Source organism: Corvus hawaiiensis, chromosome 24 (genome assembly GCF_020740725.1).
Source record: "Corvus hawaiiensis isolate bCorHaw1 chromosome 24, bCorHaw1.pri.cur, whole genome shotgun sequence".
NCBI lineage: Eukaryota > Metazoa > Chordata > Aves > Passeriformes > Corvidae > Corvus > Corvus hawaiiensis.
Window position 1 is genome coordinate 7,550,367 of NC_063236.1, and position 18,458 is coordinate 7,568,824.

General features: G+C 46.4%; 1 protein-coding gene across 1 annotated transcript; it reads right to left on the reverse strand.

The window, feature by feature from the left end:
• Positions 1-3,941: 3,941 nt before the first annotated feature.
• MAPK13 (mitogen-activated protein kinase 13) lies at positions 3,942-17,959 on the reverse strand. Its single transcript, XM_048328185.1, has 12 exons — positions 17,686-17,959; positions 14,522-14,651; positions 14,116-14,174; positions 12,955-13,063; positions 11,889-11,918; positions 11,410-11,457; positions 10,376-10,490; positions 9,961-10,032; positions 9,390-9,469; positions 8,850-8,928; positions 7,771-7,947; positions 3,942-7,468 (listed from the first exon to the last, which is right to left on the reverse strand). The coding sequence occupies exons 1-12, from the start codon at positions 17,802-17,804 to the stop codon at positions 7,389-7,391; spliced, it is 1,098 nt and encodes a 365-aa protein (XP_048184142.1). The 5' UTR covers positions 17,805-17,959; the 3' UTR covers positions 3,942-7,388.
• Positions 17,960-18,458: the final 499 nt, after the last annotated feature.

Consider the following 18,458-nt stretch of genomic DNA (forward strand, 5'->3'; position numbering starts at 1 on the left):
CGCTCCGGCCCCGGTGCCGCTTCGCCCCCCACCACCCTCACCTCCCCCCCGGGGCTCCAGCGCCCCCGACGCTCTCGGTGCTGTGGAGGCGGGGGGGGGAGCAGGGGACACCCGCTCAAGATGGAGGCGGCGGTGGCGGCGGCGCGGGCCGGTCGAGCGGCGGGGAGAGGCGGCAGCCAGCGGCCAGGCGGGGGAGGGGGCTCCGCGCTCCGCTCCCCCCGCGGGCAGGCACCGCCCGCCCCTCCCCGGTGCCTTCCCACACCCGGGCCGCGCCGAGCGGGAGGCCCCCGGGGGCTGGTGGTGACGGGAGGGCGGGGGGGGTCCCTCCGCGCTGGCCTCATGGCTTAGGCGGGGGCCGCTACCGCCCGTGTCCCCCCTCCGCGGCTGACGAGGCAGCGAGCACCGGGGAGCCTCGGCCGGACGGGGCTACTACTCCTGTGCCTCCCTGCCCCCCACATCATCCGCGGGATTGGGGTTTGGGAGCTCGGGTACGGCCGTGCGGGCCCATCCCAGGCCGGTACCTCACAGACGGGCGCCCTCAGACCGCGGCAAATGTGGGATTTTTGTCCCAGGCTCATTTGGGGTGTCTTCGTCTTGCAACCCACTATTTTTTGTAGGAAGCATGGGGTCCCAGGAAACACCCTGGAGCATCGCCAGGTGCCAGAGTCCAACCCAGCTACACTCCCAGAGAACCTTTGCCTGCCACTGTTAGCCTAAACAAGCAACATCAAACAAACGGTGTAAATAGCAAGAGCCTGTATTTATTTTCTAGACCAATACTTCACGTCCAGATGGCCTCTTCACATGCAGAGGTGTGATGGGCTGGAAGGACAGTGAGAGAGGAACTGAGGGGATTGAACAAGGAAAAAGTTAAGTTAGCAACTGAGATAAGCATTGAGATAGGAATTGCAGAGGCTCCCACACTTACTTTTTATAGAGCATGCCACATACTTGGGCATATGTATGTTCCACCTCCCACTCTGCGCAGAGTATTGCATAATATCACCATCTGAATTTATAGAATTAACTGTTTTAGACGGAAGCAATGAATGCTGTTTTCCCTCATTTATAGTCCAACTGGAGATCTTTTGTCTCTTAACGTATGTTAACCATGGAATCTGAGAGCAGCCAATCTGTGACAGTCTGTTTCGCAAAGTACTGAGGTTGGACCAGAGCTTGTTGCAGCTTTAAAAGCAAAGGAAAATGTGTTACTGCTGAACAGTCTTTACATATATCACCTTTGAAGTATATACTGTGTATATATGGTATATACTTTTTTTCAAATCTACTATTTACATATCAAAACTTGAAAATAAATAATAATCTATCCTTGTCTTGCATTAAAAATAACATATCCAAGATTTAGAAATAAAGTCTCAATACTCTTACTGTTTTACAAAGGATTTCACCCTTAAAAGAACAGCTATTTAAGAGTATGGTCCTAGCCATGAAGGATAAAACAAAACCCAAAACAATCTATAGATGCATTTGCTTCCTAGTTAAACAGTAAATAAAATAATTTCAATAATTGATGAGCTACTTCAAAGGCTGAGAGAACTGGGTTTGTTCAGCCTGGAAAAGAGAAGCTTTGGGGTGACCTAATTGCAGCCCTACAGTACCTGAAAGGAGCCTACAATAAGGATGAAGAGAGACTTTTTACAAGAGCATGTAGGGACAGGACAAGGGGGAATGGTTTCAAACTAAAAGAGAGTAGGTTCAGATTAGGTAATAGGAAAAAAATTCTTCCCTTCGAGGCTGGTGAGGCACTGGAACAGGTTGTCCAGGGAAGCTGTGGCTACCACATTCCTGGAATTGTTCAAGGCCAGGTTGGATGGAGCTGTGATGAACCAGCTCTAGTGAAAGGTGTCCCACAGCAGGGAATTGCAAACAGATGTTCTTTAAATCCCTTCCAATCCAGGCCATTCTATGATTTTCCTTCTTTTATGTGGGAATTTTAATTGGGTTTTACTTGAATTTTTTTTTTTACTTTTCTTTTTTTAAATATGACCAACTTTTGCAAACACTTTCATTTTGACCTCAGTTTTGAAACTTTATACTCTTAAATTTGCACTGGAATTAGCTTATTATAATCATATTAGGTTCCCTATTAAGAACAGTGGGATGACTTGTGCACAGAGATGTCCAGACATCTCTGATGACTGGGGGCCATGTGTTACAACATCAAAACAAGTTATTCATCATTTAGTTTTGTATCAAAGCTGTGGAACTAATGTGTTATTTGAAAAAAACCTTCTGAACCTCTCTCAAATCCCAGAGGCACAGCTTAATTCAATTTCTTTGCTGTCCCAGTTTTTAAAGGGTGCAAGTGCAAAATTATTGATGTTGCTTCACATGAAAGCAGCAGCCAAGACACCTCAAACAGAATTGGGCACCTTCAGTCATATTACAATTTTCCCCATGTTTATTCAAGCATATAAAACATACTTAAAAAGGGAAGTGAATTAGCATTTAGAATTGCGACCTGACCTTTCTTCTTTGTTGATTTATTAAGCCTCGAAACTGAGTTATGTTTGTATCTCTCTTTGGCTGTTTGTTCTGCTGCTGCTTTCTTCAGAATTGCTGAAATCAGAGCAATTGCTAAACAGGACCCTTGTGCATTAAAGGCTAAAACCTGATACCTCAAAGTGATAAGCCTCAGCTGACATGTATTTTCACTGGACTTTTATATATATATATTTATATAAGGTCCTAGGAAGTGCTTAGCTGCATTTCCTAAGACCCTTTATAAATATAAATAAATATATATATAAAACCCTCTTCAGCCTCACTAACATCAGAGAGGTTACACAAACACCAAGCACTACCTCCTCAGTGGTTCTTTTTTTTTAACATCCTCTAATTTTAAAACATTTTTTTTTCAGTTGAACTGTTCTGAAGACAGATATGAATTGATGGTTTATGGCAGAAGAATTTTTATTTTTCTAGCCAAACTTGGCTAAAAGAAGTTAACTCACTTTCATTTAACAGCAAATCAATGAGGGTTGCAGAGGTAATATACTCACCCTTCAGTATTATTTAATGGAGTGCATTCCAATAAAAAGGAGAGCTGACTGAATCAGCTGTGAGCCAGCACCAGCTGAACATCACATTAAAAGCTCATGTGCTCAGAAAATGGGCTTGTAGAGAGAAATCAGGCAAAACATCCCTTAAACCACATTCACCTGGAAACTGACATTTTCACAGTGTAGATTTGGACTCGATCTTAATGGCTTTTTCCAGCCTGAATGATTCCATGATAAGTGCAATTAGTGCAGCAAGTGTCCATCCTTTTGGGGGAAAAACAAACTACTCCTGGCTATTCTGGTCTTCATTCAGTCTTTCATATCTTGTTTCTCTCAGCTGTGAAAAGAAAAACAGCCATAATCACGTTTCCAGCCAACACTCTGCTGACCCATGATACAGGAAAAATGCAGAGGATTAGGAACGCTTTCCCTGGTTGCTCAGGCAACAGCGAGACATGGGAATATGAAAAGGTATTACCATCCTTTGTACAGTATCTCACTAGAGTTCTCAGATGTGTTTATAATTTTCTATGTTTTTCTTCTTTCCCATTATCACATACTTAAAACATGAACATTATTTGTTTAGTCTGCTACCTAGAATGTGAAAATGTTAAATATGAAACAGATGATCTGTCTTTTTCCTACAGGATAAAATAAGTAGTTTTTTAAGAGGCTGTGGAAATTTTCAAAATTGTGCACTGAAAGGTTTCTAGGTGGTATCCAAAACACAGCAACTATTGTCTCTCTTTAAAAATCCTGGTAATTTTGTGGTGTCTCTTAAGAACATAAAATAATCATTGCTTCATCTGCTTTTTCTTTCCCACTTACATGTGCAAGTACCTAACAAATAGGCCCCATAAAGTTGCAACTTCACAGACCTAATTAGCTGTCCAAAAAAAAAAAAAATACAGAGAAAGATTGTTTCTGAAGGCTTTATTTTCCAAATTTAAAAAAGATGCTTGGAAGTCAGAAATGAATGTAAGACTAGCAAGTAAATAGTATTCCAAGTTAGACATCTGTATGTTACTCAAGGCAGAAAAATTCCATCCATATATCCATGTAAATTTTTATCATACATCCTCAATACAAACAGCAAACATATTTTTGGCTGCCCAGATTTATGGAATTTTGGACCCCTTAATGGCTGAGGAATTTTTATCAGTTGATTTTGTATTTTTAAGTATGTAAACTATACTTGTAATGAAAGGAATGTCCATGAATTATGTGTCAGTGTGAGTCATCCAACAGGCACTGCCTGCACCTCTGCATGAGGTAATTTCTGCTTTGACTCACAGTGTCTGTCAGGGTCACACACCCCCTCTCGTTCTTGTGCTGATTTTGAAGGATTCCAGCCTTGGCCTGAGTCACTGGCTCTGTCAAGCAGGTGTTTTTCAAACTCCTTTCAGGAAATGTCAATAGAATTTCCCCCCACCTCTCCCTTCTGGTAGCTCTTCACTGAAACATGTCCTCAGATGCCGTAGGAGCACTGGGATGGTTGGTCTTTACAGACAGATATTCTTTCCACTACCAACCTGCTACATTTTCTACTGTCTATTTTCAGTTCTTGGATGATACATACCACAAAAAACAAATATACATACACCTCCAGGGTTTCTGGGCTTACAGAGCACCTGCTCTCCACATTTGTTGGGATATTTGGTAATGCTTTTGGACAGTGTACTGTCACTATATGGGGTTGGTGGATGAATGAATGAAACCAGAGCATGGAGCCCACACAGCAGCTGTTGGGATTGCTCTTGCAATTTCAGAGCATTCCGCGTAAGTGTAAACCTACCAAGAAACCCAGAAACCCAGAAACCCAGGCCCTGAAACTGGATGTATACTCAGCAGAAAGACTGATGCTGAAGAGCCTGTATGTGCTACCCCTAAAACAAGTGAGACTGATGATTGCAAAATCTGTGTACCCTACTTGGTTATGCTCACAACTGTTCTTCTCACACCTATTTGTATCACATGTCCCCAGTGCCTCTTCATGCTTGTCCTCTGCTCAGACAGACAATTCCCAAAGGGCATATTAAATTATTCTTTAAAGCTATCCAAGTCCCTTTTCAACTACCAGCAGACTGCTCAGTACCTTCCTTTATCATGAAGATGTTTTCTCCCTCAGCCATCATTACTGAGACAGAAAACGCTTCAAGTCTACCTATCCCCTTCTGAAGGAGGGCAAGATGACTAAGAAATCATACACTACATTCCCATTAACGGTGGTTCATGAGTTCTGTCTGAATGGGTTCTTTGCCTTAACAGATGATTTTGACTTTAGAGATGACTTTCTGAAAGAAAGCTCTCTACTCTAAAGGTCTCCATAGATGTACTCAAATTTCTCTACAAGATTGAGCTTTTAAGACTCTTCTCTGCCTCTCCATGTCCAGGGTTGCATATAGTCAGGAGGGCAAGTCTGCCTCACCCACAGCCCTGAAACATCTCCCTGTGCACTCACAAACGCTCACCTGGACAATGACCCTCCCCTGCAAACCACCAAGCCTCATTTTACCCTGGCACAGGCAGCTCTAAACATCTGCAGCTCTCTGAGATGTAAATGGCAGCTGCAGAGAGCTCCTCTCTGACCTCTGTTCAAGATTGTGCAGGGCATGTGGCAGCCAAGTCAGATTCATAAGGACAGTATTCCAACTGCAGTTTGACAGATGCAGCAAGAACTTCTCCCTTCTGCCACTCAAGGAAAATGCAAGTTGTTCCTTAGCAAAAGGAAAGGATGAACCCTAAATCTCATCAAGCTGTGTTTTTCAAGACAGAGTCAGCAGAACATTACTGCTTATCCCCCAGCCTAGCTCTTTACAAAAGTGCTGCATAAGAAAACATTGAATTTCCAGGGAATTGAGGGCACATCACCACAGTTCTGTGCTCACTGTCCCTTCCTAAGAGAGGAGTGAAGCCAAGGGCTTGTACACGGCCCAGACAGATATGAGCCACGAGAAACCACATCTTATCATCATGGACCAGCTGTGCAGCTACAGCAGGCAAACATCAACACCATCCTATCAAAAAGCTGCAGTCACTGGAGGGTTATCCCGAGTGCTGCATGCCGTGAGCTGCAACAGGGAGACAGCCAAGAAACATGACATCATTGTGTCCAGTTCCCAGTGGAGAAGACAGATCAGAAAATTCTGGAAATGTTGCAGTTTTCCCTTACTTGTGGGAGCAAAACTGAAAACTGTACAGCAAAACTGAACATTACTTAAGAAGAAAATTAGAGAGTACTGAAAACAAACAACCTGGCTAAACCAAACCAAGTCAGCAGCTACAGAAGAGGGGGGAGTTGAGACTCACTGCATGTATTACTGAGGTCACATATCTCCATACTTTTCTCTAGTCCTGGGGACTCTGTGCTCTGAGCTCTGATACAGAGAAGACACTTGTCTCTTGGCACATATCCCTTGGGATAGACTTTGGAATGATTGGCTGATCACCATGGGGAAAAACGTGTTGCAGTCCAAAGGTGTTATCACAACAAGCAGCTGTGCCTGCCTAGCACTGCACTATCAAGTGACTGTATTGATAAGCCGTGCATCTGCAGATACTCCAGTTTCAGCACAGGCTGCAAAACTTCCTGCTGATCCATATTCAAACTAACTTGTGCAGCTGCTTGGGACACCCAGTCTGTCACTGTGGGAGGTGGCCTTGAATTCCCGGGCTGCGTTTGCTGCTGGCAGTGAGGAGGAAACAGCACTGATCAAATCCCAGGCAATTAAATAAGCAGGGAAAAAATAAAAAAAAAGAGGCAGTGGCTCTTTGGAGAGGAAGCATCTGAGCAGAATTCTGTGTATAGGATGAGTTTGTAGCTGTTCGGAACACAGGCTGATCCCATGGTGCCCTGGACACCATCCCAGCAGCCTTGCTCTGCTGGGTGCTCTGTGACTATTCAGGGAAGCAGGACACAGTCAGAGTGAGATTGGATAAGGCCTTGTTATGCTGAATTTCAGTATTTCTGATCCTTTTGCATAGGACTCGCTTCCCAGTCAATTTTACCTTTCTCTTTACCTCATCCATAATTAATGTACTAAACCCTGTGTTTGAAAAGATTAATGAGAAAGAATGAAACCCCTCCTCTCTCACATGGACAAATACAAGGAAAAAATAAAACCACCAGGTAAAATTCTCTCACTTAAATTTTCAACAAGAATATATTTGTCTTTTATGTTGAAAACTGTCTGGGGTGCTTCCCCTTTAGTAGAACAAAGTCCAATGCCCACAGCATGGTGTCATCCTTGTGTTGGCACACAGAGAGAGGTCCCACAGGCCAAATAACGGCCACCAGCAACGCAGTGTGGAATGAATTTCATGTCATCAAGGAGAACTGAGTCCCAGCCACAGCTGCACCCGTCGCTATAATGACATCCCACTTCTCTTCTTTGAATCCTTCCGTGCAATGGGACTGAAGGTCAAGATCTCCTTGTAAATATGCTCTTGAAAAACAGAACAAAATAAGCGTGAATATGTGATTTCAGAGGACACAAAAGTTTGAGTGTTGGATGTGCAGAGAGAAAGGCATTCAGTAGCAGCTGAAAGAGACAAAGGAGAGAGACAAAAAAAGTCTGCCTGAAGAGCTGGAGGGATCTTTGCTGAATGCATAAAAGCGAGAGATCTGTGCACTACCACTGAGGCACCAGCAGGCAATCACAGCCTTACTCAGCATCTGTAGAGGACAGAAAGAGGGGTAGGAAAATCCCGTGCTAGACAGAAACCGCAAAGAAAATAAACTTCTTACTTTTCCACTCCTCTATTGAAAGCTTTTCATGTTCCAGAGAATCATCATAGGAGTGCTGTGCCTCCGTCTCCTCCTCGACATCTCGGAACTGGTCGAAGTAGGGGTGAGCCAAGGCCTCTGTTGCTGTAAGGCGCTTTTCCACATCCAGCTGCAACATCTTGTCAAGCAGGTCCACGGCTGCAGGGGATGGGAACAGGGCTAAGCAAGGTGCAGGGAAGCACAGGCACCCTGTGCAAGAACCCTGCAAGGGACGGCACTGGTATTTCCAGTGTTTCATCTCCAGACCTGAAAACTGAAGAGATTCCTCAAGCTGGTCAAGGCAGCAAGGAGCTCCCATCAGTGGAGATGCAAAGTCTGCCCAAGAGCAGCCTCAGGGAGCTCTTACTAACAGAAGTTAAATTGTGCAGAAATAACAAATTAGACTTGAATAAGCCTTGCTGCACAGATTGGGCTGCAGAAACATGAGGAGTAAGCCAGTAACCTCAAGATACTTTTCAGTTTTAATAATTTGCTTTCATTTAGAGCCTTGCATCTCAAAGGAGCCTTAACATGAATAATCTGTATAGAAACCTATACATCCCTGGTAAAGAGGAGGGCAGGAAACCCAGATGCTGACTAGTCTGTCAGCCCCATTCCCACTTGGTTTTAACATTTTTAGACTTTATTCCGTTCAGTTTCTAGAAAAGTTTTGCTTGCTCTCACCTCTAACCTACCTGGGAAGAGAGCTCTTTGTAAGAGATAATTCTTACACTGAAAATTGCACATCTGCTCTCTGTTAAATATTGCTAGATCCAGGTATTCAACAAACAGGATCTACACTGTACTTAAAAAATAATAATTTTTTTTTAAAGTAGTAAATGGCCAAGAACAGCAGAACATCACCACTGTAATGCCAGTAAAAGATAATTCTGCTTTTAATTGATACGTATTTTCCCTGAGGAGGGGCAGGGGCACAAACTGCAAGGGAAAAAAGTAGCAAGAAATTATGGGAAGAAGGAGAAATAAAGTCGGGGCTGTGGCAGTCAGCTTGCCTCTGTTCCAGCTGTGAAAACTCATGAGAAATGCTGGAGATTACTTACCCTGAGGATTTGCTTTAGGGAAAAGCACAGACAAATCCTTCTTGGGGATTTTAGGGAGGGACTTGATATAACTCTTAGCCTGAAAGAGCAAGGAAAGCACAATTACTGCACGTGGACAGGTGTGAAATACAGCTCTCAGTCTCATGGCTCCGATGAGCAAAGGCAAATGGAGACAAGAGCAAAGCATCCCAGATGTCCCATTTCAGCAAGCACTTTACAAGGAACTATTTTTAATCAGTCGAGACAGAGAAATACTTCTGTTTTAAGAGCCAAGCTGGAGAACAGAGAAAGGTTGGTGGTTTGCTGGGGCATCAGGCACCTCCCATCGGAGTCCCTGCAAAACACAGCAGCTCCCAGCACAGCACCAGGTCCATCAGATGTGCCACCAGCACAGAGGAATGCCTTCCTTGCCGAGGGGAAAAGGCTGCTGCTGCACTTCTGCTGCTGTAAAGGCAGCACCTCCCCCATGTCAAACACAGGTTAACCTCTTCCCCTGACACCTCTGCCAGCAGGACCCAAACCCACAGGGAACCTCCTTACCGCTTTGTCCTCCAGCTTCTCCAAGAAGTCCTCTCCTGGATGCCCTCTTACTTTCAGGATCTGGGTCAGTTGATCCAGGTCTGGCAAGCTGTGTTAAAGATCACCCTTCGAGGAGCAACCCTTGGACATGCCTGCCCCCAGCTCAGCCTGCTAGAGCTGCAACTAGCTCATGGTACAAACCCATCACAGTCACACAAGTAGAGATTCATTAGACTGGTGAAAAGAGCTCCAAGCCTTTCTCCCTGGCATGGCATTTCCATCAACAGGTAATTTTTCTGGCACAACTATACCAGGACACACATCCATGGGCTCGGAAGGATATGCAAAGTTTTGGGAATGGAGCTACGGCCACGCAAGGTTGAACTGCTGATGTAGAGCCACACCACCACAGAGGTGTATTTCTAAAGTCCCTTTCTGTTTTCCTCACCAGAAAGACTGGTCCTTCTGATTACCTCCTGATAAACCAGAATGATACCTGTTTTTTTCAGTAGCCTCATTCATAAAAGCACTTTCACACACACACCAAGAATTATTACTCCCCTCAGGGAAAAGGTTCATCTTGAAAGGATACAGTCTTTTCCTTTAAAGAGTGTTTTCCCAGTCAGCATTTCTGCCATGATACAGCCAATAGACCAGATATCCACTGTCCAGAGAGAAAAAGGAAGGGTGGGGGAAAAGGAAGAAAATTTAAAAAGGAATTAGAAAGGCAGCAGAGGTTGCTGGGGCTGTCGCTTTTGCTGTTGCTTGCAGCAAGCACTGATTTAAATTTCACTCCCTCCCACCCTCCTCTGTTCTAAAATCTCTGCTTTCATCATTTCCTGCAAGCACCAGCTCTTGGAGTTGTGCAACACCTCTGGGACCTGCTCTGCTCCAGGGAACACTGATGATAAAGAGGAAAAACAACTGGACAATTCTGTGAGATTTGAACCAGCAGGATCCCCTGGCTCATCACCAGAGAGTCACACTGCTGGGGCAGGGCTGCTCACCTGTCTGGTTGTAATGCATCCAGTTCAGGATGACTTCTGGGGCTCTGTACCACCGTGTGACCACGTAGCCAGTCATCTCAGCATCAGCCTGTCTGGCCAAGCCAAAATCCAAGATCTGCAGTTCCAAAGGAAGAATAAGGAGAAGGAAGGGCAGGAGAGAAAAGAGAAATCCCATGGGCAAGTGAGACTCTACTTCAATGAAGTAGCTCCAGTCAGGTAATAACAAAGCTCCAACTACACCACAGACACCCATGGGATGGTTCAAAGAATTAGTATGTCTTAATTCCACAGTAAATTGCAAGCCAGCTGCAGACCCAGTTGTCGTGAGAAGACCCTGCTGGAAGGATCAGTGCTTTATGCTCCCTGGAAGGTCACTTTCTTTCTTGAAGCTTAAGTTTTGAGTCTCTGTGCTTTATTGGAGTTGGTCTACGACCTCGTGGTGAAGGCATGCTCCCAGGTCACCACAACTCACCCTTTCCTATAAGAACACCTTGCAGGTGACACGGCACGGCCTCTCCCTCAATGCTGAAGATGAACAAGCTTGACCCAACCTTTATGGGCAGCAGAGCCACTCCCTGAAATATACATTACAGAAAATGCATGCTAGAGCACCACCCCAGCCAGCTGCAAGCAAACCCTTCAGAGCAACCCTGAAAATAACTTTGTCTGGAATCACAACCACAATGTCCATGAGAACCAAAAGGCAACTGCAGTTGAATCCAGTTACCCTTCAGGGATCATTCACCTACTGCAAGTGCTGCTCAGCAGTGCTCAATTTCTCTAGGAAGTCATTACACACTGCCATGCCACGAGGATTACAGTGACAGAAGGTTCATTTGAAGTCTTGTGCCCTGATTCAGCAAGTTACATCAGCAGGGGAGTATTTCCCACTGCTGCAGCCACCAAGGAACGCTACGCCTGGAATTGAGGCTCGGGAGGAAAGAGGAAACATGACAGTGCCAATTTCCTGCTGGCAGAGCAGCTCCTCCACGAGCTGATGTGCTGCTGATGCAAAGTGCTGCTTTGCCACCTACCTTCAGCTGACAGTCTTCATTCACAGCCAGGTTACTTGGCTTCAGGTCCTACAACAGACAAGAGCAGAAAAATTGGATGTTTCAAGTTGCAACACATCAACAAAGCTCTCAATTGAACCTCTGCTTGTCTTTGATGGGGTCTCATAACACCCCAGGTTCGGTATCAATGCAGCAAATGACTGAATTAACACCACACCTTCTATACTGTACAGCTTTAGATTGCTATTTGATTTTTTTCTGAAACAGTTTTAATTCAGAAAGCATCATAAAATGCTTCTCAGCTCATCAGAAAATACAGCATTTTGGATATTAGCAAATCCAAACATATATAGGGTGTAGGATGGAAAAAAGAGCAGACAGGATAGAAAATTAGAGCAGACAATGCCATTAGTGAAATGATGGTTAGGAATTTATTAACTTCATGACTATGCTGTGTTTCTCAAACATAAAAATCAGAATAAGAGCACACATGAACTTACCCTGTGGACGATGCCAGCTGAATGGATATACTGCAATAAAAAGAGGAGCCACAATGTGATCACCAGCAGACAAAATTTTCTGTTCTCTAGCAGAGAAACGAGAGCTACAAACAAGAACTTGCTGAGAACAAACCTCTGTAGCCTTCTACAGGTCCCTGGTCCCTAGGGCAGCAGTTTGAAAAGAAATTTCTGCCCCAAATTACTGACAGTATTTGCAATGCCATTGCCAGTCTAAAGAAAAGGCATAGAGCAGAAGAGGAGGGATGAAGCAATAGTTCCTTAGAGCAAGTACAACAACAGCTTCAAACTATCAAAGTCATCAAGGTTACAGCAGATGACATGAAAACATGGTTATTTTGGGTGTTCAAAAAAAGAATCTCAGCCCAAAGCCACAAAATTGCAAAAACTGACTACAGGGCCTTTAGCACACCAGTCAAACCTTCTGTGTGTTCTTCCCCCCTTTATTTAAACACAAGATAGCAGTGAACTGGGGAGAGGTGTGATTTAGGTGAACTCATTGATGCCTGTAAGCCACTGCTGTGACTCCAGGTGAAGGATGTGAGAGGGCAGCTGTAAAGCTCTGTCTCTGCATCCCAGAGTTTGCATTGATTGCTTTCAGCTCCCTCAAAGCCAGTTACAGAAACATATTTCTCCCTTATGCTACTGAATAGAAAATCATTCCCTCTGTGTTCTCCCCTGAGAGCCTCTGTTATGGGTTCAGCAGAAGCTCCTGCTGCTGCCAGCCTCTCACTCTCTGTGTAAAGTTTTGCTGAGGGTTTGAGCAAGGCAAAGAGAGAAGCAAGTGATGCCATGGAAAAACCATCACAAGGCCTATCTATGGCTGCTGATTACTTTGATACTCGGCTGACTGATGCAAGCAAGCACTCATTCTACTGCTGTGTGCTGGAACAGGAATGGTTCAACAGCCAATACCTGTTCTGAGGGGATGCCATAAACTCCCCACATCTTCCTGTATGGTATTGGAGGGGAGTTTAGTTAGGGTCAACTCAGAGGTGACACACAGAGGAGACACAGGGAGTCACTAAACTCCTCCAGACCCACCTACCTTCAGCCCTTTCAGCATTTGGTAGACCAGGTACTGGATCTTTTCGTCACTGAATTCATGTCCCATGATCTTTTGTAAATCTGTCCGCATGTATGGCATCACCAGGTAGCTAAAAGGCAGTAAGACAAGGCCCTGAGTCTGGAAGAAAAATGCAGGGGACCAGGCTAGCCTTGTTCTCACTTGGTTTGGTTTTTTTTGGCTGTGTAACTCACTGTAACGAAGATGAGTTGTTGTGACAGTGTTCCTGGCTAACTAGCACAGCCTGCAGTGAAGCTGGAATTTCAACCTGTTCTGAAAATTGCTCTTTCTCCTCCCCTGAAATGAGGTATCTCATGTCAAGTAAGAACAAGGATCTTCAGGATCCTAAATTAGTTTACTTTAGACCTCAAGTGAAGTTCAAGTTTGGATGGCCTTTTACCACCCAAAAGCTGAAACATCTTACACAGCAAAGCAGCTGCATTGGCTCCCAAATTTGTCGTTGTAATATTCTCCAGCCCTGCCTCAGAAGACAACATCCAGCTTCCTTCAGTATCTGCCTGCTGAGGCTGCTAATTAATTGATGGTCTTCCTGCAGGAACTGCTCTGAGAACCTTCAAACGCTCTTCCTGCAGGCTGCTAAACACTGAGCCATCAGCCAAACCCCCAAAGCCAGGCACTCACTGCTCATCTGCAGTGATGGGGAAGGGAAAATGACTTGTCCAACCTGACCATGAACACGGAGGGAAAATGTCCAAAAAAAAATTAAGAAGAGCCAGAATCAAGAGGAAAAGAAGGACAGCTCTTCTTTCAAATTCTAATTGCCCTGAGGCCTGATGAACGATACTTCTCCAGTTCTGAGTGCAGCCCCTTAGCTCAGCAGTCACACAGTGGATCACCCTACATGTGATGATGCACCATGGAATGTCACACATCCTCATTGCACAGGTTGGTCTGTGCATGCTGTGGTGTCCCAGCTGTGAGCAGGGATGGGATCTGTTTATGTGTTCTGGGTGTGTCAGCCATGGGAGCTGATGTGTGCCTCTCTTTCTTTGCATTATTTGGGGATGCTTGGCTTTTAGTCTGGTCCCTTTGCACCTCAACCCTCTCTGTTCCGTTGCTGCTAAGACACAGCTGTCTTGGAAAATAGTTAAGTCTAGACAGAGCAAACAACCCCAAACTTACAAGTCCTGAAACCCCTGGTAGGAGGCAGTGGAGGTGAAGACATCAAGCAGCCCAATGACCTGAGGAAGGAGAGAAGCCCACATTTAAACCACATTTGCTGTGCACATGCTACTCATCAGCTCTCCACTGGCACATGCACATGGGTGGACAGAGAAAATTCCATCTGAGGAATCCAGGGACTCCTCACTGCTGCTGCACAAATGTTTTCCCTCTTACAAATACTTGGGCTCACCCATTACACACCTGTTTCAGCCTGGGCACAGCCAACAGGTCACAGGTAAACCCCACGACCGCCTGCACACACCAAATGTCAATTAAAACAGAGGTGATGCCACCAAAAAGGACTTGCTCGCAGGTGGCAAGGAAACACCCCTTGTATCAGCAGGAAGGGAGAAACAGCGCTTACATTCTCGTGTTGCATGTGCTTCAACAGCATCAGCTCTCTGTAGGCTCTCTTGGCAAAGATCTCTGACTGGAATGGGCGGCAGAGTTTCTTGATGGCCACTTTCTCCCCCGTCTTCTTGTCTATGGCTGAACTGCAGCAGGCAAATTAAAAACCATTCTGATGTCAGCAGTATGTTTGAACAGATTCTGCAACCCCAAAGGTCATCTAGAGAAGAGTTAATTCCTGTGCCCGCGGAAGGACAGCAGAGAAAGGCCCTTTGAGGAGCTCAGTGGAGCTCTGCACACAGAGATGTTACCCTGTGTGGCTTTGGGCAGCAAAGGTGGGACACCAAGGAAAGCATGAGTGGCTCATCTTTATTCCCTTTAACCTGCAGAAACAAGCTGGAGGCACCAGAGCTGCGAGAAAAGGGAAACAAGTGGTTAGAGGTCAGAATTAGTTCTAACTTTGCCTTCTCCTTCCCTATTGCATGGAGATAAGGGAATAAAGATAATGGAGATTTCTGCTTTGCCATCTGCTTGGAGGTTATTGTATTTTAGGGCAGGCCAGCTGCCTTCACTGGATTCTGGAGCAAAGACAGTGGATGCCACATGTTGAAAATGCTGCTGCAATTGATTCTGCTGTGTTCAGAATCCTTGGTGCTACACATTTGCTTCTGTGTAAGAGCAGGTCTGGCTGAAAAGGAGACTCTTCTCTAAAGCTGATGAAAACACGGTACAGCAGCCATTGCTACAGACTCGCTGTGTTATTCCTGCTGGTCACATTTGCTGTTTGCAGCTGGACACGGCAATTCTGTGACAGTTCCTCTTCCTCTGGAGGCTCTTGCTCAGATTGCAAAGGAGGCCCCACGTTCCAGCTGGGAAGGGAGGTGCTCAGACAGACAGCTGTCATTCAGGATTCTCAGTGGTGTTTTCCAGGCGTGTCTCAGCCCCTCCTTGACCCCCTCCCAAGAGGCAAACAGATGAAAAAAACGGTTTTCCCTGCCAAATCCCACTGTGGATTCCCAGAGCAGCTCCCACTGCTTCATAACTCCCTATCCCATCTCCCATGGGAACAGAAGAGCTGTAAATCATCATGTTCAATCCCATCCTCCAGCCTTGCACTGGCACATACTGAGTCAGGGGAAGCAAAGGAAATGCAGGAACAGCTACACAAAGCAGCTGAAGCACTGAAGATGCTGCAGGGTATCAGAAGAGGACTCTTAGTGAGATTTTGTCTCAGTTCAGGACTTCAGCAGATGTCAGCAGAGGGGACAGCACTGTGCAAAGTTTTTTGAGAAGCCAGGAAAATAAGAGGAAGGAACTCTAACCAGGGAGTCAAACTGCAAAATGCAAGGCAGATTTCCCAGTCTGAGGGTCCATGTTCTTACCTGCCCTCCCAGCTGCTGACCTACAGAGCACCTAACCCCAGTACCCAACACAGGAGAGCTGGTGGTGGAGCTTCAGCCTGCACAGCACAGACAGCGCTGCTTGCAGCCTTGCCATAATCACAGCCCAGAGCCAATTCAGTCGGTGCAGCTGGGAGATGCCACCGTGTTCTCCCCAGCACAGATTTAGTGAACAGATGCAGTTCGGGGTGACCTCGGGTAGGCAGAGCTGTGTCCCTGCCTTGGCTGGCAGGGATCGGCTAGACCAGCGTTGGAGGGGTCAGAAGATTCTTCCTTCACAATTATATTCAGCTGGAAGCCAAATCACCGCACTTTTTGGCAAATTAATAAGGGGAGAAACAAGGCTTTGCTGTTCCTCCTGAGTTACTTTCTCAGCTGCTCAGGAAGGTGTAAAAGCCGCTGCTGCAGAACGCTGCAATAGGAAAGTTTCCCAGCAATTCCCAGCAGAGGACAGCAAATCCTAACTCCACACTTTTCTGCCTCAGCTTTGTACAGGAATCGGCACCGAGCCCTCCCTGCTGAGCTCTGTCCATTCAAAACCACCACGGACCCCCGGGCTGCTTCAACACCCTCCTCTCCCTCCCTCCTTGAGAGTTCCAGAGCAATCGAGAGTTTTACAGGGACCACTAAAGATTTCTTTTTTTTTTTTTTTTTTTTTTTTTTTTTTTTGTGGGCAAGGAAATTTTGAAAGGATTTCTCTCTCCCTTTTTGTTTTTGGTCCTGTCTTTATTTTTCTTCCTGATTTTCTCTGTGATAAAAATCAGGGAACACTGTACAAATATAAATTAAAAGTCAAGTCTAATCTTGCCTGATTTTGCAGGACTTACTTAAGAATCTAAGAAGCATAAATGCACCTGGGCAGCCAAGTGGGCACCTCTCTGTAAATTGGAAACTGGGGGAAAGGACAAAACCTGGGCACCAGGGTTTCAGGATTAGTTCCAGTGGCAGGCCAGACTTTGCCCAACACCTATGAAAACGGACACACCTTTTTTATTATTATTTTTAGCTCAGCATGTTATGAAATTAGCTCTGCTCAGATACTATCAATGGACTGTTTAATATTTAACCTTTCAGAACTGCCCATCTCTGGTTCGTCAGTGTAAATCCAGAAATGTCTGACTTGTGTTTGCTCTTGCTTCAGGCACCTTTGCCCGGCTGAATAATTAACAGCAGCTCCTGCTGCTCTCTTGTAGGCTGGGGATTATCATCAGCCATGAAGGAAGTCCCAGCCTGTTACTGATCCTGGTTTACAGTAATTTCTATCCACTTTATGATTTCAAGCTGGAAACGGCATCAGGGTGGGGGTTGTACTGTCCAGCTGCTTCCCCCAGGCAGCCCAGCATCAGCTGCCTGGGACTGAGCAGCAAGGACAGCCTATTCCAGCTCCCACCTCTGTAATCACCTACAGATCTCTTCCAGACACCCAGGTATTCCCCCCGCCTCCTGCCTCTGCTGCCAGACAGGAACCGTAATGCAAGCTCGAGTCCAAAGCAGCTCAAAAGCTGCCTGACCCCAGTGCCGAGGTGACGCTCCAGGCTGCCCCGGCACCCCTGCCCTGCCCACCCGGGATGGCCAAAGGGGGAAACATTTTCTTCAAGCGAGCGAGTCTCCAGCCCTGCGCTGGAGCAGGAGACAGCCTGCCTCCATCACACATGCAAATGTCCTTCCTTAATGGAGGGGTGCTGCCAAGCACCTCCTCGTTTCCCCCCCGGCACGGAACTTCAAACACCCCCAGCCCGCCCCGCGCTGCCGCGGGCGGTGCGAGCAGGACCCCACTCACCACACCGAGCCGTAGGCCCCGGACCCCAGCGGGTGGAGGGATGTGTATTTCCTTGGCAGCTCCCAGAGCGTGTTGTTCACCTCCTGTCTGTAAAAGCCTCTTCTCCTTGCGATGTTCATCGCCCGACGGGTGTGGGACAGCCACCCCCCCAGAGTAGTGGAGTACGGGAGGGCTTCTGGGGTGAGAGCGGGACAGGGAGGCTTCCTGCGCTGGTAAAAAAGGCTCTAGCAAGTTTCCTTCTCTGTTTTCAGCTGTTGCGAGCGTGAAGGGACATGTCTTTGGGCCCTCCTCCCTCCGCCTCCACATTGACAGAGGTGAGGCATCAGATTTCCTGACACGCCTCGGTGTTGTACAGGTGCCTCTGGGCTCTGCTGCAGGAGGGGAGCACCCAGCCCCGCTCGGGCACGCCTCTGGGAGCCCCTGTCATCCACAGCTCTCGCTCTGCTGCTCCATCAGCCGAGAAATATCCTCACACGGCTCGGAGAGGGACGCATGAGATCCCTCCTCCAAACAAGGGGATGAGTAAGGACTCGTCGAGCCGGGGAATCCGAGGGACAAGCCACAGCATCGCGTCAGACACGCAGGGACGTTCTTCTTTCAAAGTCGATGGACAACTCAAGGCTCGTGACAAAGGACACCAGGGGGTCACAGCGATGGCGATTTTCATCCAAGCCTGGCTTCCCAGCAGGGTGGGGAGGTGCTGAAAGGAGGCTGAGGTTCTCCAAGTGATTGCTGCGAGGAGGTTCAGGAGCAGCTGGGAGATGGGAACGGCC

What these genes read in the sequence shown, in the direction of transcription:
- MAPK13 (XM_048328185.1), bottom strand. Translation starts at nt 17,804, where the DNA reads ATGAACATCGCAAGGAGAAGAGGCTTTTACAGACAGGAGGTGAACAAC. An exon ending in TACCAGGGGTTTCAGGACTT is followed by an intron (nt 13,064 to 14,115) that starts GTAAGTTTGGGG and finishes ACTGCCTTTTAG; the next exon opens with CTACCTGGTGATGCCATACA. An exon ending in AGAAGCTGGAGGACAAAGCG is followed by an intron (nt 8,929 to 9,389) that starts GTAAGGAGGTTC and finishes TTGCTCTTTCAG; the next exon opens with GCTAAGAGTTATATCAAGTC.